The 23,846-nt window shown below is 48.1% G+C and overlaps 2 protein-coding genes across 6 annotated transcripts; both read left to right on the top strand.

Annotated features, from left to right (window-relative positions):
• Positions 1-196: 196 nt before the first annotated feature.
• On the top strand, positions 197-11,725 carry LOC133145003 (antizyme inhibitor 1-like). 4 transcript variants are annotated; one of them, XM_061268060.1, is made up of 12 exons: positions 197-408; positions 1,154-1,297; positions 1,380-1,597; positions 1,735-1,908; positions 1,992-2,164; positions 3,356-3,569; positions 3,763-3,837; positions 4,108-4,273; positions 4,407-4,519; positions 6,132-6,352; positions 10,201-10,346; positions 10,946-11,725. In XM_061268060.1, the coding sequence occupies exons 3-12, from the start codon at positions 1,493-1,495 to the stop codon at positions 10,969-10,971; spliced, it is 1,413 nt and encodes a 470-aa protein (XP_061124044.1). In that variant the 5' UTR covers positions 197-408; positions 1,154-1,297; positions 1,380-1,492; the 3' UTR covers positions 10,972-11,725. The 4 variants fall into 4 exon arrangements, with proteins under 4 accessions (XP_061124044.1, XP_061124043.1, XP_061124046.1 ...); XM_061268059.1 differs by having other exon boundaries at positions 4,404-4,519; XM_061268062.1 differs by lacking the exon at positions 10,201-10,346.
• Positions 11,726-12,710: 985 nt separating this feature from the next.
• On the top strand, positions 12,711-17,941 carry LOC133145002 (activity-dependent neuroprotective protein 2a-like). Of its 2 annotated transcripts, none has more exons than XM_061268057.1 (5): positions 12,711-13,003; positions 13,622-13,742; positions 13,801-13,920; positions 14,066-14,572; positions 14,726-17,941. In XM_061268057.1, the coding sequence occupies exons 2-5, from the start codon at positions 13,635-13,637 to the stop codon at positions 16,811-16,813; spliced, it is 2,823 nt and encodes a 940-aa protein (XP_061124041.1). In that variant the 5' UTR covers positions 12,711-13,003; positions 13,622-13,634; the 3' UTR covers positions 16,814-17,941. The 2 variants fall into 2 exon arrangements, with proteins under 2 accessions (XP_061124041.1, XP_061124042.1); XM_061268058.1 differs by lacking the exon at positions 12,711-13,003 and adding an exon at positions 13,020-13,160.
• The last annotated feature ends 5,905 nt before the right edge of the window (positions 17,942-23,846 follow it).

The following is a 23,846-nucleotide window of genomic DNA, read 5'->3' as shown; positions in this document are numbered from 1 at the left end:
AAACTCGCACAAAAGCCATGAATGACAGCGGCGAGTGTCCCTTCAACTGGGAAGTGCATGATTACGTAAAACCGACAAAGCGCAATCCCGATTTGTCCTTTCGGAACTACATATTTGGTTTGGCCCGCTCCAAACACCGTGCGTTGATTGGCCTGCTGCCCAAGATAGGCCACGCCCACGAAAAGCTTGCTGAGCTTTTGCTACTTTCTGCCGCCGCTGTCAGTGTAGATCTGCTGCCACTGACGAAGAGACAAGATTACTACAAGGATCCTGCAATCCCGACGCTTCGACGAGCCATATGGCCACAGCAGCCGCCGTTCTTTCTTTTAACCTGGGGCCCACTACTCTTTAAAAATTCCGCCGAAAAAGAGAAGACGATTTACTGAAACCTTCTGGCCGTTATCTCACGTAAGCAGATCGCCAAGTGTGTGTGTGAGTGTCTGTGGAGTTAACATGGCGGGTTGCTCTTTCCGCTTCCATTGCCCCAAACATGACAGTCCGAGGCAATGTGGTTTCCCGTTTCCTCGAATGTCATTAACGTGTGCTTCAAATACTTAAAAGGCTACCCAGCTAGGCTAACGTTACAGTCGGCTATTTATACGTCGTGTAGCCCGACGGCAATAAAGGCTTTGCTATAGTTATTTATAACGTGAGACGTTAACGTCAGCGTCTATGGCGGCGCGCTCGACGGCGCCACAACATTCATCTGTTCGTTTTCTGCCGACAAATTTCCTATTTTCCATTCTTTCGCCGTCTCAATTGAACAGCTACGCGGCATTGGCCGCTTTGTGATGTTTTTTAATGTGTGTTCGGCTATGGCGTAGCCATTGAATCGCTAATCTCGTTTGTTAAATTGTTTGGTGCGCATGCGCTGGGTTTTCTTGGAGGTGGCCATTATAGTAGTTTTAAAGGGCAGACCTTTTCCCAAGGCTGGAAAAAATGTTTTGCCTTTTTACAAAACCCGTTTTGACAGAATGTCACAATGACAAGATAACAAAATCAGACAAAATAATGTTGCCTCTTGGAGTGAAGCAATTCTTTGAGGCCTTATTTGAGTTGCGATATCTATCAATAAAAAAAGACAACATTGGCTTGCCATTGATTTCCATGGGAGGATTTGTCGTGACAATGTTGTATTTACATGTGTGTGCAGGGCTCCCCCATCTCTGCACAGGTGTATGAGCGCTATCCAGAGGGCCTAGGGGCGGCTCTGTACCGGGAGCACTTTGACTTCAACGCTGAGCCGCCTTGGGATCCTAGCTGATAGCGGTACAAGTCCGTCTCCAGACTTGTCCATGTGAGTCTGCCACGCGAGCGCATTGTTGTTTCTCCCAACATTTATATAATCATGTGTTTTTTGTTTGACCCCAATCTCCTAGTTTGTTGCATAACCGGTAGGACCCCCCAATTGGCTCAGTCGTGACCCGCTCGCCACAAACTAGCCCTCACTCGTCGTTCTTTATGAGTTTTGGCTCGCTGGAATACGGATAAGATGAAAGGATTCACCGACCGACCCGACGGCTACACCGTCGAGCTGCTGGAGAGCGGCGCCACCCTCAATGATGTCATTGACGAGCGCATTTGCCAACAGGCCCTGGTTGGTACACAGACTGGGAATTTTCTGCGTTTTTCTAAATAGCAGACCGGCTGTTACTTGCCTGGAGATGGGAACAGAACGTCTTAATTTTTCTGGTATAAGTAGTAGTTTTAGCTCAAGTTGTTTTGTGTTGACAGGCGGAGAAGAGAGCCTTCATGGTGGCTGATTTGGGCGCTCTGATGCATCAGCACGCCTGCTGGAGAAGCACCGCGCCGCGCCTGCAGCCGTACTTTCCGCTCCGGTGCAACCGCAGCCCGGCGGTCGTGGAGGTGCTCGCCTCTCTGGGCCTGGGCTTCGTCTGCGCCAGCAAAGTCAGCACCTGCATTAATTGCATAGGTTGCTACAAACTTGGAGCTCATCTGGAGGGTTTTTAATCATGTTGCATTGCTCGCAGACTGAAGTCAACCTGGCGCTGGAGCACGGCGCGTCGCCCAACAACATCATACTGGCGGGTGTCTGCAAGCAGCTGGCGCTCGTTAAGGCCGCCGCCAAGCACGACGTGTGCCACCTTGTCTGCGAGAATGAGGCTGAACTGGCCAAGATCGCGCGCCTCCACCCACGTGCCAAGTAGAAAGCACCATAAACTCTTAGCATAGCGTATTTTCCCCACTATTAGGCGCACTTAAAAACGTAAAATTTACTAGAAAAAAAAAAAAAACACAGTCCGCCTTATATTGCAGACCTTGATGAATTTGTTGATCCATACTTGTTGTACACAGCGCTCTGCCAAAATGTTTCAATACGTTTTAGTACGACTAGTAAATTACAAGGTCGCATTGCTTCACAGCATTACGGCAACCGTGGTCAGGAGCGTCACTGAATAGCTGTTGTACCCGCGAGGCTATTTCATTTCCAAATAGGCTGTTCCGTTAATGTTTTCCAGTGCGTTTACGGATCAATATGCAACGGAATCATAAATAAGCAGCACCAATGTGTTAAATCGATATTTAGACTGTTCCGATCACTTATATGGGAGGGGGTTTGAGAAACGTGATTGTTTACGGGGGGCCGCCATGACACTTTGCTGAGGCTCATGGGAGTCTGCGAGCTGAGGCCCATGGGGATTTGCGGGTGGCTAATGCCGTGATCAGGGGGTGTCACTGACTAGCTGTTGTACATTTCAAAATGGGCTGTTCCGTTAATGTTTTCGAGTACGTTTACAGATCAATGTGCAACGGAATCATTAAGATCGATTTAACACATTGGTGCTTCTACCAATGTGTTAAATCGGTCTTTAGTTGGTTCCGATTACTTTTGTGGGAGAGAGTTTGAGAAACGTGGTTGTTTACAGGGAGCCGCCATGATCCTTTGTTGAGGCTCATGGGAGTTTGCTGGTGGGCTAATGCTATAATGATAGCTGCTATACGCATGAGTTTCTTTCATTTAAAAAAAGGCTGCTCCGTTAATGTTTCGGGTAAATTTACGGATCAATATGGAAGGGAAACATAAGTAAGCAGTACCAATGTGTTAGATCGAACTTTAGTCGGTTCCGATCACTTTTATCGGAGATAGTTTGAGAAACGCGATTGTTTACTGAGGGCTCGTTGGTTATTGGCTAGTAGATGCATACCGCAACCCTAGTCAACCTCAGTTTGATGGAGTATAGTTTATTCCGGTGCGCCCTATATATGAAATAATTTCTTAAAGAAAAATATCAATGAGGGTGCGCCTTATAATCCAGTGCGCCTTATGGTGCGAAAAATACGGTAATTGTTCAAGACAAGAAACGACATTGAGCTTTTGTGACTCACCTTGCAGATTGCTGCTGCAGCTGAGCACGGAGGCCCACGCTGCCGAGACCAGCGTGGCCTTTGGGGCCACTCTGAAGAGCTGCTGTCACCTGCTGGAGGTGGCCAAGACGCTCGGCGTGCGGGTGGTGGGCGTGGCCTTTCATGTACCGACCTCCTGCCAGGAACCGCAGCGGGCCTACGGTCATGCCCTGGCCGACGCTCGCTGCCTCTTTGACATGGGGGTAAGTGCCCGCCCGAGATGTGACCAAAAGCGTATCCACATTAAACGTTGTAACTCAAAATTTAACGCACAACGTAAGGCTGCCAACAGGAAAAAAAGCGCCATTCGAAATGGGGAGCGTAGTAAATAATTTTTGACCTGTCTCAGCCTTCAGCCCTTATCAGAGGCTAACGTCAGGTTGTTACTTGTTCCAGGCGGACCTCGGCTTCACCATGAACATCCTGGACATTGGCAGTGGATTCACCGGCTCTGAATTCCAACTCAAAGAGGTCAACACCTTGAATGTCATCTTGAGCTCAGACTTTGACCTGATTAATGGCAGCCAGGCTGCACGCAGATAAGACTTGTTTACTTTTGGAAGGTTTTGTCACTCGAGCTGTGTTTGGCAGCGATGGCCATCGTCGCCTTGTTTGAGTGTCAAGCGGCCACTGTCCGGAATCGTGTGCATGTAACTGAGAGACGACATGGTCATTTGCGTCCAAGTGAAACACGGTGGCAGTTTGACGTTTGCCATCCATGTGCTGCTGTTGCGTGTGCAGGTGGAAGCTGCCGTCAGCCCGCTACTTGACGCATTCTTCCCGCCGTTGTCTGGTGTGCATGTGCTGGCCCAGCCGGGCTCCTTCTACGTGGCGTCAGCCTTCAGCCTGGCCGTCAGTGTTATCGCCAAGGAGGTGGTAACCCGCCGCTGGGACGCCTTCACTCCAGGTGGGCACACTTTGGCCACGCGGGGCGTCCGAGTCACATTGAGTAACGCCTGTTGCGTGATCTGAATACATGACTGGAGCTCAAATTGCACTCGGGTGTTCTTATTGTTGTTCCACATTTCCGACCTCAGCAGGCAACGACAACGCAGAGTGTGCCGAATTCCTGTACTACATGAACGAGGGCGTTTATGGCCCGTTTGGCGCCAAGCTCCTGGGGAACACCATCACCGCTCCGGCGGTGCACAAGGTTTGACCGCCGCCCACCTGACAGCCTGAACATATCGCCTGAAAGTGGGTCAACTTTATGGCAGGAACTTGACATGAGCAATGTGCGTTGACCTTTTACACCGTCATGTTTTGTACACGCATGTCCTACTCCGAACCGAACAAAACAAGGACCAAAACTTTGCGCAATGTTTTCCCACATTTGAAACAGTTAACAAGGTGGAAACATTTTTTTTATTTTAAAATAATCAAATGGGTTGCTGTTGATTAGTCTTGATTGATTGAAACTTTATTGATCCCCGGGGGTGGGGAAATTCGGGCCCCAGCAGCATTTACCACAGAATGGGTAAAGAAAAGACAAACAGATGATATACCGTATTTATTCTAATTATCGCCCATATTCTAATAATCGCCCAGTGTGTGTTAGCGATGACATAAATAAAAAAAACATTGATACCTCTAATCAATACCGCCCATGCTGCTAAAAATTTCCCCCGTCATTGCGCAAGTTTAAATATGACTGATTTGACAGCACGTCGAATGTCCCTTTTAAATTGTTTTTCTCCATAAACTATGATACAATTACAGGGAGGGGGAGAGGGAGGGGGGAGAGGGAGGGGGAGTCCCGAGGTCCAACTACGAGCTTTTTAACTGAAGCAACTTTAAGATACGCTATTGGAGCTGGAATTACCGCGGCTGCTGGCACCAGACTTGCCCTCCAATGGGTTCCCGCCCAAGGGTTTGGACTGTGCTCATTCCAATTACAGGGCCTCGAAAGAGAGAGAGAACGAGAGAGAGAACGAGAGAGAGAACGAGAGAGAACGAGAGAGAACGAGAGAGAACGAGAGAGAACGAGAGAGAACGAGAGAGAACGAGAGAGAACAAGAGAAGGAACTCACTCCCAGTGAGGGGGTGTGGGTGTGTCACAATAATACAACCAGCGCGGTGCAGTTGCGCGGTCGACGCCGCGCTACGGTTGCGCGTTCGGCAGTGCGCTGCAGTTGCGCGATCGGACAAAAACGCGCAAATGAAAAAATGCTTAGAAGAATTCTTGGAACGGATTAAAAATTTTTTGTAGAATAGATTCGGAATTCGACCGATTCGCTTCTCAAACCGCCTTCTGGAACGGATTGTGGTCAAACGGAGGCTTGACTGTATTATATTCACCTTGGTAGCCCACCAAGCAGGAATATTTTTTTAACAAAACTGTTGAAATTGAGTGATGAAATTATAATGGTGTTGGGGTTGCTAAACTGCCGAAACCCAGGAGTTCCCAGGGAGCTTTGCCCCCTGTGGCCCCCAATGGGGGCCTGTAGCCCCTGCAGCCCCCAATGAGGGCCTGTAGCCCCTGGCCCACTGGGGCCCCCATTGGGAGTGGCCTGCGGCCCCTGGCTCCCCACGACAAGTGGGGGGGTGGTTCCCCCCCCCAGTGGGGCATGCGGCCCCCAGACCCTGGCTACTTTTCAGTGTTTTTTTTTTCATTTGCCGTTCTCATCCCTGATACAAGAAAAGTTAAACTAAGAAAATCAAACCCAAACTGGGTTCACCGAATGTGTTGCAATTGATTTTTAGGATGACCAAATGCCCAGTAGGAGACTTGATGCTTGTGTTTTCCATTCTTGTTTTGCATGCAGCAGGTGCCGTGCGCCGCCACTGCGGCGTACCCAAGCTGTCTGCGGGGTCCCACGCTGGACCAGATAGACCTGGTGGTGGAGCGCTGCCTCCTGCCCGAGCTCAGTGTGGGCGACTGGCTGCTCTTTGCCAACATGGGCGCCTGTGGCCTGGATGTCCTCGCTGGACACACGTGTGCCTCACCGCAGCCGCCCGTTTACTACGCCGCCACCTTCTCCGACTGGTAAGGCGTTCTTTGGACAGGCCATTGGGGTTGCAACCCCACCCCCACAAAAAAATCCACATTCAAATAATTAGTTTGAAATAAAAAAACAAAATGATTTAAATCAAACAAAAACAAGTCTAATAATGAAATCAAACCTCCCAAAATTGTGATTTTATTTATTTTAATTAGGGAAGACAATATTTGAATTACGCCCTAAAACACAATCCAAATCAACCCTCCAAATTACAATTGAGATCAATACTACACTGCTCAAAAAAATTAAAGGAACTGGTTTTTATCAGGGTATGGCATGAACTCAATTAGACTTTTATGATAAGGTTTTGGTCAGGTACGTGGCAGAGGAGGTTGTTAATCAGTTTCAGCTGCATTGGCGTTAATGGAATTAACAACAGGTGCACTAGAGGGGCAACAACGAGATGGTGCCCAAAACAGGACTGATTTTGCAGGTGGAGGCCATTTCAAGTTCCTCCCTCTTGATCTTTTTTAACTGTTTTTGCACAAGTGTTGGCTTTAGCTAGAGTCATTATCATGACTGGGAGCATGAGGCGATTTCTTAACCCTCCTGAAGTTGCGCAGATGGTCCAACTCCTCCAGGATGGCACATCCATGCGTGCTGTTGCAAGAAGATTTGATGTGTCTCCCAGTACAATCTCCAGAGCATGGATGAGATTTCAGGAGACAGGCAGTTACTCTAGGAGAGCTGGACAGGGCCGTAAATGGTCCTCATTCCATCAGCAGGACCGATATCTGCTGCTTTGTGCAAGGAGGAACAGGTTGAGTACTGCCTGAGCCCTACAGAATGACCTCCAGCAGGCTACTGGTGTGAATGTCTCTGCCCGAACAGTCAGAAACTTCACGAGGGTAGCCTCAGGGCACGACGTCCTGTAGTGTTTCCTGTGCTCATTGCTCAGCACCGTGGAGCTCGATTGGCATTTGCCATAGAACAGCAGAATTGGCAAGTCCGCCACTGACGCCCTGTGCTTTTCACAGATGAGAGCAGGTTTACCCTGAGCAACTGTGATAGATGTGAAAGGGTCTGGAGAAGCCAAGGAGAGCACTATGCTGCATGCAACATTCACATGACCGGTTTGGTGGTGGGTCAGTGATGGTCTGGGGAGGCATTCCCATGGAGGGACGAACAGAACTCTACAGGCTAGAGAACGGCAGTCTGACTACCATTAGGTATCGGGATGAAATGCCCGGCCTCATGTGGCAAGAGTATACAGTATCTGGAGGATGAAGGAATTGACACCATTGAATGGCCCTCACGATCACCTGATCTAAACCCGATAGAACACCTCTGGGACATAATGTTTCGGTCCATCAGACGCCGCCAGGTTGCTCCTCAGATTTTACAAAGTCAAAGTCTGCTTTATTGTCAATTTCTTCACATGCCAAGACACACAAAGAAATCGAATTTACGTTCCCACTATCCCACAGTGACAAGACATAGTACACAATATACATACAAGTAAACAACACAAAAAAATAAAAACAAGAAGGCACAAACAATGAATAAATTAGAGTGATGAATAAATAATAAATCAACAAATATATTAAAAAAGAGGAGCAAAAATGGAGCAAGTGTGCATACAGCAGACAGTCAGAATATAGCGCAAAAGTACAGGACGCTACGCAGAAGGGGGGAGAGAGTTCAGGATCCTAACAGCCTGGAGTATGAAGCTGTTGGTGAGTCTGGTGGTGCGGGAGCGCAGACTCCTGTACCTCTTCCCAGAGGGCAGAAGATCAAACAAAGAGTGAGCGGGGTGACTCACATCACTCACAATCGTGGTCGCCTTGCGGGTGAGATGGGAGGTGTAATGTAAATGTCCTTCAGGGAGGGGAGTGAAGCACCAATAATCTTACCAGCCGTGTTCACTATGCGCTGCAGGGCCTTGATGTTGTATTCAGTCCAGCTACCACCCCAAACAGCGATACAACTGGAGAGGACGCTCTCAATGGTGCCACGGTAGAATGTAGTCATGACGGCCAGAGGAGCACTTGCTTGCCTGAGTTTCCGCAGGAAGGTTGTTGTCCCTGCACCACGTGGTCAGAAGGTCAACCTCCAAACTGTATTGAGTCTCGTTGCCCTTGGTGATGAGACCCACCAGAGTCGTGTCGTCAGCAAATTTCACTATGCGGTTGTTGCTGTAGGTTGCAGTGCAGTCATGCATCAGCAGGGTGAAGAGCAGCGGACTGAGCCTTGGGGGGCTCCCGTGCTCAGCGTGATGCTGGCGGAGATTTTGTTGCCAACACGTACCACCTGAGGCTTCTGACAGAGGAAGTCCAGTAGCCAGTGGCAGAGGTAGGTACCGAGGCCCAGCTTGTCGAGTTTGCAGATGTTGTTGTGGCACAATGGTGTTGAAGGCAGAACTGAAGTCCACAAACAGCAATCTCACAAACGAGTCCCTTCTCTCCAGGTGGGTGAGGGCCGAGTGGAGGGCAGAGCAGATGGCATCCTCAGAGGACCGTTTGGCTCGGTACGCAAACTGGAAGGGGTCTATGGTGAGGGGGACAATGGATCTGATGTGCTCCATGACAAGCCGCTCAAAGCACTTCATGATGATGGGCGTCAGTGCCACGGGGCGCTAGTCATTGAAGCAGGATGGAGCAGGTTTCTTCGGCACAGGATGGTGGCAGCCTTGAAACATGAAGGGACGATGGCCTGCTGCAGGGAAATGTTAAAGATGTCCGTGAAGACACCCGTCAGCTCCCCAGCGCAGTCCTTGAGCGCTCAACCTGGGATGTTGTCAGGGCCCGCCGCCTTACGGGTGTTGATAGCGCCCTCCACACGCTATCGGCAGAGAGGCACAGGGGCTGCTTGTGTGGAGGGGGCGGGGTCTTCAGCGGGCAAGTGCTGTTCTGAGCGTCGAAGCGAGCAAAGAAACGGTTAAGATTGTTGAGCAGACGGACGTTGCCCTCACAGCTCTGCGGCGCGGGCTTGTAGTCCGTGATTGTCTGAATGCCCTGCCAAAGGCTCCATGCGTCCCTGCTGTCCTTGAAGTGGGCGGTACTCTTGCAAGAGAACGCCCTTTTCGCTTCCTTGATGCCCCGGGACAGGTCGGCCCTCGCTGTCCTCGAGCCAGCCTGTCCCTGGCCCTCAGCAGCCTGAGCCATGGCTTCCAGTTAGCCCGAGTGACGATGAATTTCGAGTGGGTCACATCATCAATGTACTCCGTGATGTAAGAGGAAACAGAGTCAGTATACTCCTCTATGTCCATCCGATCGTTGCAAGTGGCCACCTGCTTAAACATTTCCCAGTCAGTAGTGCCAAAGCAGTCTCAAAGCGCATCAGCGGCACCCTCAGGCTACACCCTTACCAGCTTGCGAACCGGCCAGGATGCTTTCACCGTTTGTCTGTATGCGGGCAAAAGCATAACAGTGAGATGGTCAGAAGGTCCAAGATGGGGGAGGGGGGCAGTTTTGAAGCTCCTTTATGTGTAGAGTAGACCAGGTCCAGGAAGCTGTCACCACGTGTTGGAAAATTAAACTGCTGGTGAAGCCTCGGAGAAACAGACTTCAGGTTAGCATGATTAAAATCCCCAGTGAAGATGGTGAAACGGTACTTAATGATCACAAACTCCGCCAGTGGCGAGCAGTGCTTGCATACCACTACAGAGTCCCGGCACCATTCGTCACGGATGTAGACGCATATTCCACCTCGCGATTTTACCCCTTTTACAATGGCCTGGTCCGCCCGATAGCACGCTAGCTGCTTCAGTTTCACAGCAGAGTCCGGAATGTTGACAGTTAACCAAGTCTCAGTGAACACGAGCACACAGCAGCTACGCACTGTCCAGTTCGTAGATCTCAGCAGGCGAATATAATTCTATTTTGTTGTCCAGCGATCGAACATTTGCCAGAAGAATGGAAGGCACGCCCGGGCGAGCTGGGTTGGCCGGCAGCCTGGCCCGGACGCCTCCGCGCTTGCCCCTCTTCTGCCTCCTCGCACACCGCTTCCGACGCTTTCCATCCGGGGGAAGAATAGCAGGCGAGTCTTGCGACGTTTCAGGACGGAGCTCCTTTAATGTCTCCGCCACAGGAGCTCACTGATGCCCTTAGACAGAGCTGGGAGGACATCTCACAAGACACCATCCGTCGTCTCATTAGGAGCATGCCGCGACGTCGTCAAGCATGCATACAAGCTTGTGGGGGGCACACAAGATATTGAAAAGAATTTTGAGTTGCAGAAATTGAATTTAGGCAAAAAAGACGAGCCTGCCATATCATTTTTTTCACTTTGAGTTTTGGGGTGTCTGTATACTGAGCCCTCTGTAGGCTGAAAACTTATTTCCATTAAAAGATGGGGCATCCTTTTGTTCCTGAGACATTAAACTGGCATTAGACTGTCCATACCAGTATAGGTATCCCCCCCCCAAAAAATGTCACCATTCAAATCTGATGTGTTTTCAAAGTGTTCTTTTAATTTTTTTGAGCAGTGTGTATCTAAATAAATAAAATAATGAATACGTTTGCCAAAATATCATACTGTTTTTGTCATAAAGACCTTATTTCTATGAAGGTCTTTGTGTAATTTTTTGTATCAATTTAAAGAAATGTCTGACACTGACAACTGGTTGTGGTCTGCAGGTACAAAATGCAGGAAGTGGGCGTGACGCTGGAGGGTGCCGTCAAGACCTTTGCCTTTGTGTAGTAGCCCTAAAAGCTCCCCTCACCACCCCCAAGCGTCTCGCTGTGGTCGACATTCCAGCCAGCATTTTATCACAAAATACTCCCTTCCTCCCACCATTCTTTTTTTGCCCTGCCATGTCCATTCTTTTTTTGCCCTGCCATGTCCAATCAATCCCGCCCAAGTGATATTATGCAACAAAATGGACGACTCTGGAGATGGAACCCTCCCCCACCACCGCCACACTAACCCAGGACTGGATGGGGGGGGGTTCCACTCATTATGATCATAATAATAATCCCTTTTACAAAATTGCTAATTGTGTGTGTGTACATTTTTGAAGAATATTAATGTACCTCAGACCCCAGCATAGCTAAAATGAAATTATTTCAGATTTTTTGTGTATTTATTGGATCAAGTTGTGGCTGTGGCGACGGCTTTCTCCTAATAATGTTTGTTTGTTTCCTAAATGGCTTCTGATGTTCTGTGACTGTCATTTCTCAACTGAAAATGGCCACCGACTCATCCCCTGGCCCATTTGTACAGTTCGCTTCATGAAAGGCAACCCCTCTCTGTGTGCCTGTGTTGCAAAAAGAACTCATGTATTCAGAACGACTTTCTGTTTAAAAGCACAAATGGACCACACCCTTGTTTTTTTTGTTGGTTGGTTTTGAACTGTCAGTTGTGTTTGTTGAAGTAATGAAAGTGATTAATTTAATACATTACAGACTGAAATCATTCATCCTGTGTCAGTGATTGAATTACAGTTGGCATTCCGTCAATGTAATTGCCACTTGTTAATTGTAATTTGTGCTACGTTACGTAGCACACAGGAATCCTCTGACCAAAATTATTTTAATGCTAAAATATGATTGCATTAGTTTTGCTATTTTGACTCTGCTAGTTTTTTTTGGAAGTGGTGAGGTTAACGTTTTGTTTATTGCCTAATCTGTGAACATTTTAGATAGGTGTTGAGATTATGTGGGAAAAAACGACTTCTGGGGAAAATGTTTTATTTACTGAACGTGATTTTGAAATATTAGCCATTCTCGCTCGAAGGTAAAATAGATTTGTTTAATGTTAGTGAAAGTAACACTTGGGTACACACTGTGAACATTTGGGTAAAATGATGACGTTAGAAATGAGTTATGCCTCGTCAGTACAGTTGTGATGTTTGCGGAAATATGCAAGTTGAGTTTTTGTAGAAAAATATTGAAATTTATGATTTTATATATAAAAAAAAGACGTTAACGTAATATTTTCCAAAAAAAAAAGTGGTCTTATTTGGAAACATTTTCGTATTTTTTTTTTTGCAATAGCTAGCCTCAAAATTTGGAAGAACGCTTAGCTCTCATTTGCTCCAGCACAATGATGACTAGCGTATGATTGGCTAATAAAAGTAGCCTGATATGACATCACTGAGGAAAGGCACCGCCCATTTAGCTCACTTTTCTTGCCTCCCATTGGCCGGGCTCAGCAGAGAGCCACTGCTCACTCCCACAGCTCGTAGCCACGCCCCCTTTCACCAAGCTAACACGGTTAACGCTCAAAACCAATTAGCGAGTCAGGAAATCAATAAAAGTCCAAAAGTCAACTAAAAAGTCGTGTACTCGAACTCTGAAAGTCAGTAAAACTCATTAGTTGGCTAGTAAAAAGTTATATAGCTAAAAAGCTAGGAGGCCTCCTATTGGTCAGTTCAGGTGGTATGCAAATGAGGAAGCCTACGTCACATCCTGAACTTGAGCGCCATTTTTTCCGTAACGGCGAAGAAAGGGGACAAAAAGCCGCGTGAAAAAAATCGCTGATGCCCTAATACGCGGCTCACTAACGAAGCACTTGAAAGCCTCGGAGCGCCCCACAGACGCGCGGGATGCAGCTCGGCTGAGCGTGCCGGCGACGGCGCAGGAATACGGAGAGAATTCGGCGGGCGGACTAGAGTTGTCGCGGGGGGACGAGTGGAGGAAGTGGGGCGAAGGCGGAGCGAGCACAGCCGAACCCTACCTCGGAGCCCAGTCCAGGTAGACGTCCGCCGGCTGGGTGTCGATTGTTAGGGGCAGGGAGGAGGCTCCTGTGACCCGGCGTGATGCTGTCACCGCGGCGTCCAATCACTTGGCCACGCACACTTAGACACAACACGCGCGCACGCTTGTTTACAGTTATGGCTGCCCAGTCAAGGTAACATACTATAACATCCTTGCATGTTGACATTTAGTGTCACATAACTTTGCACAACTCTATGACAGTCGGTCTCCATATTGATAGTAATATAATCAATTTAATACACAGATATTTTTTAGATTGTCCAGGGATTGAAATGATAATTGACAACGATGTCCATGTATGGCTGCTGGAAAATTCGAGCACTTACCAAGCGTCCAGTCAGTTGGCCGTGATGTCATCAGCTACGCCGCTTACAGCCACCAGGGGACAATAACGCGACAAGTCAGTTTAGGATGCTTTTGTAAAACAAGAAAAACGCGACAAATGCAACAAGCAAGGCTCAGTTTACCGTTATTCAGTTTTTGGAGATGACCACGACCAATGATGTGCTATGCAAGCGTGACAACCCATTCTTTGATTGGTCCAAGAAATGAGCACCAAATGAATGGCATAAACCACCTTACTTGTGTCTGCAGGACGTGAGCAAGAATGTATCAACTCCCGCTGACCAATTTGGAGAAAGTCCGCAAGGCACGCAAGGCGGTGAAGAACGTGCTGAGTGAGATTGGCCTGGAAGACTGCAAGAACCTCCTCAAGGTACTCATTTATACCTCAACTCAAAAATAAAAACAATATTTAAGTTTTGTTGTTTCAGGAGCTTGATGGTGAAAATGTTGAGAAAGATACAGAGGAAGACTCAGAGGAAGAAGATCCTTTACTGGGCACCGAGTGGACCGACTTTACCGACGGATACAACGGACGACTTCGCAAGAAGGTGACTTGAGCAAATAGCTCACCTGAGCAAACATTGAAATGCCCTTTTCATTTGTTTTGACAGTGTGAAAGAGTTTAAAAGGAAGGTTTTTAACATTAGTGTTCCACCCCCAAGGACTAACTGGCTTGCCCCCTTGTCCCTGCAGTGGCCTTACCGCTCTCGCACCTTGTGCTGCGTCATGTGCAAGTACTCGTCCAAGAACATCTACCACTACCGCAACCATGTGGCACGCTGCCACGAGTACTTGCAGCGCCTGTGCACACTCGCCTCCTGCCAGCGATGCGTCTTTGTGGCGCCCCCGCGTGTCGTCAAAAAGCACATCCTACTCTTCCATGGGGGCCGTGCAACCGATCCGGTGGCATCGGCCGGGGCGGCGACCCCGACGCAGCCCGTCGTGGCCCAGCGAGTCGTTGAGCGCTACAAGTGCAGGAAGTGTTCTTACCCGTCGCACTTCGTGTTTGCCGTCAAGAAGCACATCATCCTCAAGCACCTGGAGGGCGTAGCCGAACGATACATTGGCTACCGACACCCAATAGCGGGTTCCAACGCCAAGCTATACTGCTGCAAACTGTGCACAATCAACACGGGCAACCTGGACCAGATGCTGCACCACCTGCTGGTGGACCCCAAGCACTACAGCATCAGCACGCAGGTAAACAGATTTTGTGTAAGTGAAGCGATACCTTGACTTACTGTATGAGTACCTCCAGTGTAGCTGATTACAATATATTCCCCACAATTCCAAACCTTAAATCCTCATGGAAGTGGACTGGAAATGCTCAGCACTTGGTAATTTTACTCACAGGTGCAGGCGATGATCTATGACAACAAGGCGGGCCCCGTCGCTGCCCCCAGAGCCATCTCGGCGGCAAACAGCAACGGTCTTTACGTCACGCTTCCCAGCCTGGCGCCAAAGCCCGTCAACAAGTCCTTAGTGCCGCCTAGCAACGGGCAGCCCTGTGGCAGAACTGTGGTGGCGCTACAGCAGCTGCAAGGGGCGTCCAACAGTGCCACCCTCATCTGCGCCCCCGGGAGCAACCAGACTTTCCTGCCCCCGCAGGCCTCTGCGCTGGTCCAGTTGGCGAGCGCCGAGGCCAAGGGTTTACTCCAGCCCAGTGCCACCATCTCCCTGCGAGGATCATCAGTGCTGCAGTATCCTGCCGTGAAGCCGCCGCCGGTGGCCTCGCCTCAGACGCAACAGGCCCTGATCCCGGCGCCAAAACCAGCTGCGGCGCAGATCCCGCCGGCCACCCAGGTGACGCTCCAAGGCACCATGCTCACCTCCCAGTCTCTCCTCAGCCATCTCATCCCAACTGGCAACCGCGTCAACGGCATGCCCACGTACACCTTCGCGCCCCTCCAGGTGGCTGTGCCCATCACACAAAGCTCTGCCAAGCCCACCGAGCAGACCTCCACCCAGGCCAAGAAGTGGATCACCTGCCCTCTCTGCAACGAACTCTTCCCCAGCAATGTCTTTGACATGCACATAGAGGTAGCCCACCAGAACAAATTGGCCGCGGCCCGTACGGAGAACCTGGCGGGCCGAGCGGCCTTCCTCAGGAAGATGCCCGACAAGACCATCAAGTGTCTGACGTGCAAGGTGCTGCTGTCTGAGAAGAGCGTCCTGCAGCACCTGCTCCACGGCCTCAGCTGCCTCTACTGCGCCACCTTGTTCTTCTCCGTCAAGCAGCTGGCCGAGCATGTCAAGAAGCACGACCCCAGCAGCAAACTCTACTGTGACTTTCTGCGCCAGAACTACAAAATCTACAGCAAGGCCACCTCCGGCATTCTCATACCCTACTTTGACGTCACCACTGAGGCGCCGCAGGAAATCCTGGGCGAGTGCGAAGTCGACCTGGCTCTGGTCACCAGCTCGCTGGAGCTCATCTACGTCAAGCTGCTGCCCAGCACCCACTCCCAAGTCTCCCCGGCGCCTGTCAAAGTCAGCGCCTCCTGCTGCCCCTTCTGCGACGAGAAGTTTCAGGAGGAGGCCAAGTACCTGCAGCACCTGAAGCAGAAGCACCTGGTCGCGCCCACCATCCACGCCATCCTCAAGACAGACGCCTTCAAGTGTATCTACTGCAATGGGGTCTACACGGCCAAGGTGACCCAACAAGCCGTCATGCTGCACATCCAGCGGTGCCGCTGTTCCCCAAAGCCCCCGCGGGCTCTCAAAATCACTGCCCCTCCGCCGCTCGCTAAACCTGCTCAGGGGCCTCGCCAGCCCTCAGGGCTCTTCTTCCTCCAGGTGCCCCAAGGGGTGACGGTCAAACCGCTGCAACCCAAGCCAACTCCTCCACCCCCACCACCGTCGCAGAACAAGGAGCAGCTGGAATCCACCAAGAGACTGGAGGCCGCCTTGAAGCAGGTCATCGAGCTCAACAAGCGAGAGCGCGAGCACAAGGCGGCTGTGCGTAGGAAGGAACCGCTGGAACCCGAAATTGTGGCAGACTCTAAGGTCAAGCTGGCGCTTGAGCCGATGCCGCCAGACCGCCGCGGCCATGAAGAACGCCGTGACTTCATCGCACGCTACTTCAACGCCAGGCCGTACATCACCCGCGTCGAGATAGAAGAGCTGTGCCGCCGCCTGTCGCTCAGCAAGTCGGAGCTGGTGGCCCTCTTCAGCGCCAAGCGTGTCCGCTGTATGAAGAGCTTCAACGGAAGCACCGCCGCCGTGCTCTTGGGCTTTGACATGACGCAACTGGCGCGGTTGCGACACCCGCTCGAAATACCTGAGCAGAGGGTTGTCGAGTCAAGAGAGGCGCAGCTGGACGAGCTGCCGGAGGTACTGGCAGATGCCAGGGAGGCGTCGCTTGAACCAGAACCGGGACCCATGGACGAAAGTGGCAATGACAAAACAGCTGCTGAGGTGCCTATGCAGCAAAATGATTGACAGGAAGAGAATACTTGGGAAAATAATTTCCAAACTCTGCCATGCCATGCCAAAATCCATGTGTAAACTCACACCATGCCCTGTAAAAAGGTTCATGGCTGCCTCAAAATGTCGCAAAGTGGCGAGCAAAGTGTTACTTTTCAATTATACATGGCTTTGGCGCCATCTTGTGACAGCTTTGTGCTCATCTGCGACAGCATAGACAGAATAGTCGGTTTTTCAACAAATAGCAAAATATTGTGTGCATTTTGAATTATGTGCATATTTCTTTACTTTGTAGCTACAATTGAGCATTTTGTGTGTTCTTGGGGTCTCAAAGTCATTTGTCACGTAAGTGAGCCTCTCTCTGCCTCCGAACCTTTCAGTTAATTGTGAAGTAAATTATATCCCCCGCCCACAAATGAAGTTGAAATAATGTTCTATGCTAGCAAAGCCCTACTTTTGTCCAAATCAAACTCCTCTACTTACACAGATGGCATTGAGCACTTTTTATGCTTTGGCCCAAGCAGAAAAACAGAAACTAAAGGATTGGTATCGAAAAACATGTTCAAATGCAGGTTGCACTGTAATTTTGATTTTATCAGGGTAAACCGTGATGTTTATTAATACCTGTCACGTGGTTGTAATATTTTGGTTGTTCACTCAAGGTGGCCCTTTCACCCAGGGGTGTGGTGACTGAAAAGCACTGACACGCTCCTCCTGCTTTGACTTTCCATGTCCACTTTTTGTGATAGGAATGTGCTCAGTTTTGTTACTGTCAACACGTAAAATAAGTTAAAAAAAAAAAAATTGGATTTACCTATTCTGTTTTCCACAAGCATCCAGACCTAATTCACGCCCTCTTTATAATTCTTTTTTTATTAGTAATGTAAACGACTTGATGGAAATAAATGCACGTATAGTTTTGGTCACCACACACGGATTTAGAGTTCTGCAGTGTATACTATGGACTGTCATGTTCTTCTGACACAGCTGCTTCCTTTTTTTGTACTGTATTTTTATTTTGGGACATTTCCCAATGAGTGAGTGTGTGTGTGGGGTGGGGGGTTACACGGCGCAGGCTAAAACCATCCCTTTTCTTTCCTCGACTTTCCGCAACGTCGTACGAAAATTAAAATGTTTTCATTACTTGTCTGTGCTTTTATCATCTTTACTGCACTGCATTAGTTATGTTGTTTCCAAGGCATAAATCATTTTGAGATTGATTGATTAATAGAAATTTATTCATCCCACAGCGGGGAAATTCACTTGTCACAGCAGCGCATGTGTGCAAGAATAATTCGAGTGCAAGAATAAAACAAGTGCCAGAATTACAAAAAGGGTAAATAACAGACAAGGACAAACACAAGTGCTGCTAGTAGAGATGAAACACATTAACTTCATCAGGTGGCATGCATGTTGTAAAGTCTGACAGCAGAGGGAATGAAGGACCTGCGGAACTGTTCCTTCCTACACTGGGGATGCAAAGGTCTGCCACTAAAGGGGCTGCTCAGGGACTGCACAGTCTCATGGAGGGGGTGAGAGGTGTTTGTCCATGATGGATTTAAACTTAATCAACGTCCTCCTCTCACCCACAACCTCAATGGAGTCCAGGGGACAGCCCAGGTGCTATGGCTAGTGTCCAAAAAGACGAGGAAATTTGCTCCCCTTTAGGCTTCAAGTGTTAGGATACGGATTTTAGCTATTGATCTGACTCCAAATTGTGATCAACACTTAACACAAAAATTGCCATGTTCTAATCCACACACTGGCGCACCTAACAATTTTGCGAGTTCGTTCTGTCAAAGAGAAGACCAGTAGATCAATCAGACCGAATTTACCAATTGTTTAATCTTGACAAAGCAAGCTAATACAGGCGCCTGGGTCTTTGGGTCCTTAACACAAAAACTCGTGTGCCTTCGTGGCCAGAAAGACGACACATTCTTCCGGGTTGCCCAGTTTTAAAGAAACACAATATGAATATTCAAACATGCAAAAGATTGTGTGGTGATTGGTCGATGGTCATCTCCTCCTTGTTTGGGTTTTCCCCTGCTCAGCACAGGTGTCTGGACCACAAAGACGAGTTGTTTTTCGCGTTCCCATCGGCCTTGAGATATCCTCCCTGGACCTCCTGTTCCACAATACTTTGAAGAAAACAAATTCATGTAGCCTGCACATTCCTTTCCACTTATTAAGCGACCACACTACTACTAGAAATGATATTGATATGATTATATGTGTCTAACGGAGCCTTAATCAAATGTGTTTGCAAACTGCCGAAAGTACATTTCCCTTTATTCCCTCTCATGACCTCATTTATGAGGTCATCACCCGTTACTCTAGCAAGCAGCGACCAGCATGCTGTCGGTCCTTTCTTCCCGCCTGGGTCAGTCGGCCCCCTGGCGCTGTGTTGTTGGGGATGAAAGTACAACATGCATCACCAAACATTCCGCACACACCATGTTCCTTAGCCAATAGCATGTCCAACGCAATTCTATTTTGGAACGACATCAATGCCAATTGTTCATGGACCGCTGTAAATGATACATTTTTATTGGGGGTGATCCATAGGAAAATGCTTTTGAATCCCGAGGACACTTGATTAACGAGTTCATACTTATCTGGCACACCTATGGCGTCAATATATGTTGGATCGTTGTCGCTCAACCATGGGGGTAGAACGTCTCTTTTGGCTCACTTCAGGAGCCTCATGTTCCAATTGAGATTCTGTGTTTCAATGGGGACAACCACTACAGGCATTATCAAAGACACGAGGGCACAGATACCCCATGCATCCTTTGGCAAGTGATGCTATAATTTGTTGTCACCACACCACAACCAGTTGTCACTGGTCTTCCTCTGCTCCTTCCATCACTGCTAGTTGAATTCTGGCATGTCCTGTTAAAGCTTAAAAACAAGTGGATTTGGAAAAAAAAACTTTGGATATCACAATTACAAATTGAAACCTACTCACCCATTTCTATTTTACAACCTACTCACCCATTTGTATTTTACAACCTACTCACCCAATTCTATCTTACCACATACTCACCCATTTCTATTTTACCACTCCCCCTTTTGACACATTCACCCAATGTGTCATTATGTATCAAAAGGAACCTGCTAAGCATCCCCTCTCATCACCACACTCATTGTAGCCAGGCCTGCGGAACCTCTAGCTCGTCCACCACACGCTCGGCAACACAAACAAAAATCATCGCACTCCTGTCAGTGAGCTTATAGCCCTGCTGATAGCGGACATTTGTACACACAAAACAGACATCAAGTATCAAAATAAAAACAGTCATAAAATGAATCCTGGCGCCCGCGGATCATGTCCTGAAAACCATGTCATCAACAAGTTCATCATAAAAACCAAAAGGGCAAGGGTTAACATATTCTTGTAAATTCAATACAAACTTTCCCCGAACGCAATCGACAACCTGCAAGAACGAAAACAAGTTACGCAAGCAGCGCGCAATCCGCTCCTTGGCTGGTGGCTGTTGCTGCTGCTGCTGCTGCAAAAATTTAAATCACACAGAATAACAAAGCAGAGCGTGCACTTTTCGCAAGCAAGCTCAAGCGTCAAACATTTGGTCACTGTCCACCTAGTCCGTCACCCCGTCGGGTGAGCTCAAAGTCGTCACACGTCAAATCGTCCAAAGTCTTAATGTTCGATACTAATTCTGTCTTGTCTAACCATATTACTGAAATGGGCCTTCTCCATCACACTGTTTTGTTGTCGATGGTGCCCCTGAGTAATCCTAAACCCATATTTAGTCCAAAATTAGTCCTGATCAATCGTGCTTTTTCAAATCTGTAATATCTTTATATTTTCAGATGAGAGGAGTGTTATCCTCTGCTGTGATCACATCACCCCAACTTTGAATCATGTCAACCATTCACAATACACAAACACCACACCACAAGCACAGACTTGACATTCATACACCATTACAAACAAACTGTCATTCCACAACACATACATAAAAACATACAATATTAAATTATAAAAAACAACCGTCCCTACGCAAAATTTTCTCCTCAATTAAAATTTCCCTTTTTTATTTTAAATCCAAAATTAATATCTAATTGTCTGGTTTCCTGTCCTCTCATCGTTTGCCAATATGCATAATGCTGGAACATGATTTAACTCCCCATTTAGTTTGCTCACATCTCTCACTTAGACTATTTGACACTTTGTGTTGAGCTGTAACTTCAATATTTCCACATTCCCATATTTCTTCCACTAAACCAGGGGTGGGCAAACTTTTTGACTCGCGGGCCGAACTGGGTTCTAAATTTGGACCGGCGGGCCGGACAAGGAGCAGATGGACGTAGGCGTTGTGTGAAGTCATATAAGCGACCTGTAAAGGTCATTGCATAAAAGATCTTGGCCTTTAGTAGGTAGTAAAGCATGGATATTCCAAACAATTTTTTTTGAAAACAAATGCATTTATTAACAGCATTAAAAAAATAATTCACTAAAAAACTGCTATCAGTGATTCTCATAAAATACGACACTGTTATTATGAAGAACAATCTCCATCACTTCAGTGCCTGCAGGTCAGATTAATGCAGTGCTTCTCAAATAGTGGGGCGCCCCCCTTGGGGGGCGCCGTGCTATACCTGGGGGGGCGCGTGTGACCCTGGGGAACAGGCTTTTTTTTTGCAGTACTAGAATAAAGTGTAATTGCGCATCTTCCCAGCAGGGAGCAGTGGCGCTCTCATTGTTACTTCTGTGACGTTTGCGACAGTGCAACATTTTACGACTTACAAGACAAGTTAGGATAGTCACGGTGGGGAGGGGGGGGCGCGAATAGTTTTCTTCTTGCTAGGGGGGGGGGGCGTAACAGAAAATAATTGAGAAGCACTGGATTAATGAAAGACGTTTATCTTATGAGATCACATCAAACGGCAAACATTCTGACCAAATATATCATCTTGAAGAATCGGTGAAAGCATACATCCAAATAAAGTAATCAAAACAGCAACACGGTGAGGGGTATCTGAAAATCAGAGCAGAGTTTTAACTCGCAAACACCTGGTAACAGAGGTGAGGAAACGGGAAACACCTCCTTAAAGTAAGCCTTAAGAACTTTACAGGTTAAGATTAGTCGCAAATAGGTGGTGCATCAATGTCCTTGAGCATCCAGCATTGTTTGAAAATGAGAATGGTCGCTAGTTTCAATCCCTGCTATGTGTACAAATCATATTCAAAATGCATTTTTTTACAATAAACTTGAGAGCCTCCCGTTCATTTTCAGTGGGAACAGTGTTGTTGGTCTCCCTTTTTTGCTAGTGCGTCATAGTCTGGAGTAAAATTTGTTGTGGCAATTCTTAGGCGAGATCCGAGGTGTTGGTCCGTTTACCTTGATCTGTGACGGGTTGATGTTGATGTGGCTGAACGTCACGTCGCGTACGTCGAGCCAAATTGTCCACTCTTTTTTAACATTCGGCACTCACTTCTTTTTTTCGGGCCACTCATTTTAATGGAAGGATTCCAGGGGAAGGTTTGTGGGTGGCTTTAGCGCAAAACTGCATCTGAAAGCTCAGCGCGCGAATTATAAGAATGCTGTCGTCAAAACCCACGCTCTAAATTCGGGACTGATACGAATAGAGCGAGAGTGCGCCAAGTCCGTACTACGGAGTACGTACACGCACTTGTGAGTGTGCACCGAGCTTTCTGACACGGCTTCCGGTAGTAAATGCGCAGGCGAGCGCTTCGCCATCTACTGGGAAAACGCAGTCATTGCAGGCAAAATGACCAAAAAAAAAAACGTTTAATACAATTTGTTCAGGGTTGGCGGGCCGGATTAAACGGTCCCGTGGGCCGGATGTGGCCCGCGGGCCGTAGTTTGCCCACCCCTGCACTAAACAGTTCCATTTTGCTTTCAGTTTAAATTCATCCCTCCAAATAACTACCTCTGGCAAAGAACCAACAATTTATAGAGCACTCCCTTTTTTACTGTTACCTTGTTCCCTCAGTCATCTTCTCACAAGCATAACTGACCCTCCTAAAAAATAATGATACCAAAAATAATGTTTAAAAACAATATACACAGCTTCCTCCTGCCACTTACGCTATCACCTTGAAGATTATCGTTCTCATTTTTGTTAATGCTAATTCTTAAAATTAAATGCTTACTTTTGATAATGGAGTCACGCTATATCTCAAAGTGTGAAAACCTTCCACGCTCCCCCTTTCTACCTATCAAAACCAATTAGGAATATTTTTGCTGTCATGATCATCATTGTGCACCTCACACTTATTGTTCCTGTACTTTATATTGTCTGATTCACTTCATTCCACTTTTAACACATTCCAAATATTCATGCCAAATATTCTAAATATTTACGATTTTCGAGAAATTTACAAATTTTAAGCCAATATTTCACCATTCATTCTTCATGGCACATTCAATATTTCTCATTGGGTGCGTATTATACATGGGTACAAGCTTTTTTCCAGCATCAGCATGCCATTTTTAGGGGTGCGTACTATACATGGGGGCGCACTATACACGGAAAAAAACGGTATATACATTTTTCCAACACTGACAATTGCTCGGGCCGAGTTCGCCAACATGGAACGCCTTGGCATTGTTCGCCGCTCTGACAGCCCGTGGGCCTCCCCACTCCACATGGTGCCTAAGCCGGACGGTGGTTGGCGCCCGTGTGGCGACTACCGCCGCCTCAATGATGCCACCACGCCCGACCGCTACCCGGTCCCCCATGTTCAGGACTTTTCGATACATCTAGCAGGGAAGCACCTGTTCTCCAAAGTGGACCTGGTGCGGGGTTATCACCAAGTCCCAGTGCACCTTGCTGACATCCCTAAAACGGCGGTGGTGACTCCTTTCGGGCTTTTCGAGTTTCTTAGGATGCCCTTCGGCCTGAAAAACGCGGCCCAGTCCTTTCAGCGGTTGATGGACTCTGCGCTTAGGGACATGCCTTTCATCTTCATCTACTTGGACGATGTCCTTGTCGCCAGCTCCTCGGAGGAGGAGCATGCGGCACACCTGCGGGCCCTTTTCACAAGGCTCGACCAGCA

Source organism: Syngnathus typhle, linkage group LG20, assembly GCF_033458585.1.
Source record: "Syngnathus typhle isolate RoL2023-S1 ecotype Sweden linkage group LG20, RoL_Styp_1.0, whole genome shotgun sequence".
NCBI lineage: Eukaryota > Metazoa > Chordata > Actinopteri > Syngnathiformes > Syngnathidae > Syngnathus > Syngnathus typhle.
Note: the sequence above shows the minus strand (reverse complement) of the source record. Positions and strands in the feature narration are given on the sequence as shown.

Excerpts from the sequence above, each read along its gene's own strand:
- LOC133145002 (XM_061268057.1), top strand. The coding sequence starts at position 13,635 with ATGTATCAACTCCCGCTGACCAATTTGGAGAAAGTCCGCAAGGCACGC. Across the intron at positions 13,743-13,800 it reads ACTGCAAGAACCTCCTCAAG|GAGCTTGATGGTGAAAATGT; the intron begins GTACTCATTTAT and ends TTGTTGTTTCAG. Across the intron at positions 13,921-14,065 it reads ACGGACGACTTCGCAAGAAG|TGGCCTTACCGCTCTCGCAC; the intron begins GTGACTTGAGCA and ends TTGTCCCTGCAG.
- LOC133145003 (XM_061268059.1), top strand. The coding sequence starts at position 1,493 with ATGAAAGGATTCACCGACCGACCCGACGGCTACACCGTCGAGCTGCTG. Across the intron at positions 1,598-1,734 it reads GCATTTGCCAACAGGCCCTG|GCGGAGAAGAGAGCCTTCAT; the intron begins GTTGGTACACAG and ends TTGTGTTGACAG. Across the intron at positions 6,353-10,200 it reads GCCGCCACCTTCTCCGACTG|CGATCGAACATTTGCCAGAA; the intron begins GTAAGGCGTTCT and ends TTTGTTGTCCAG.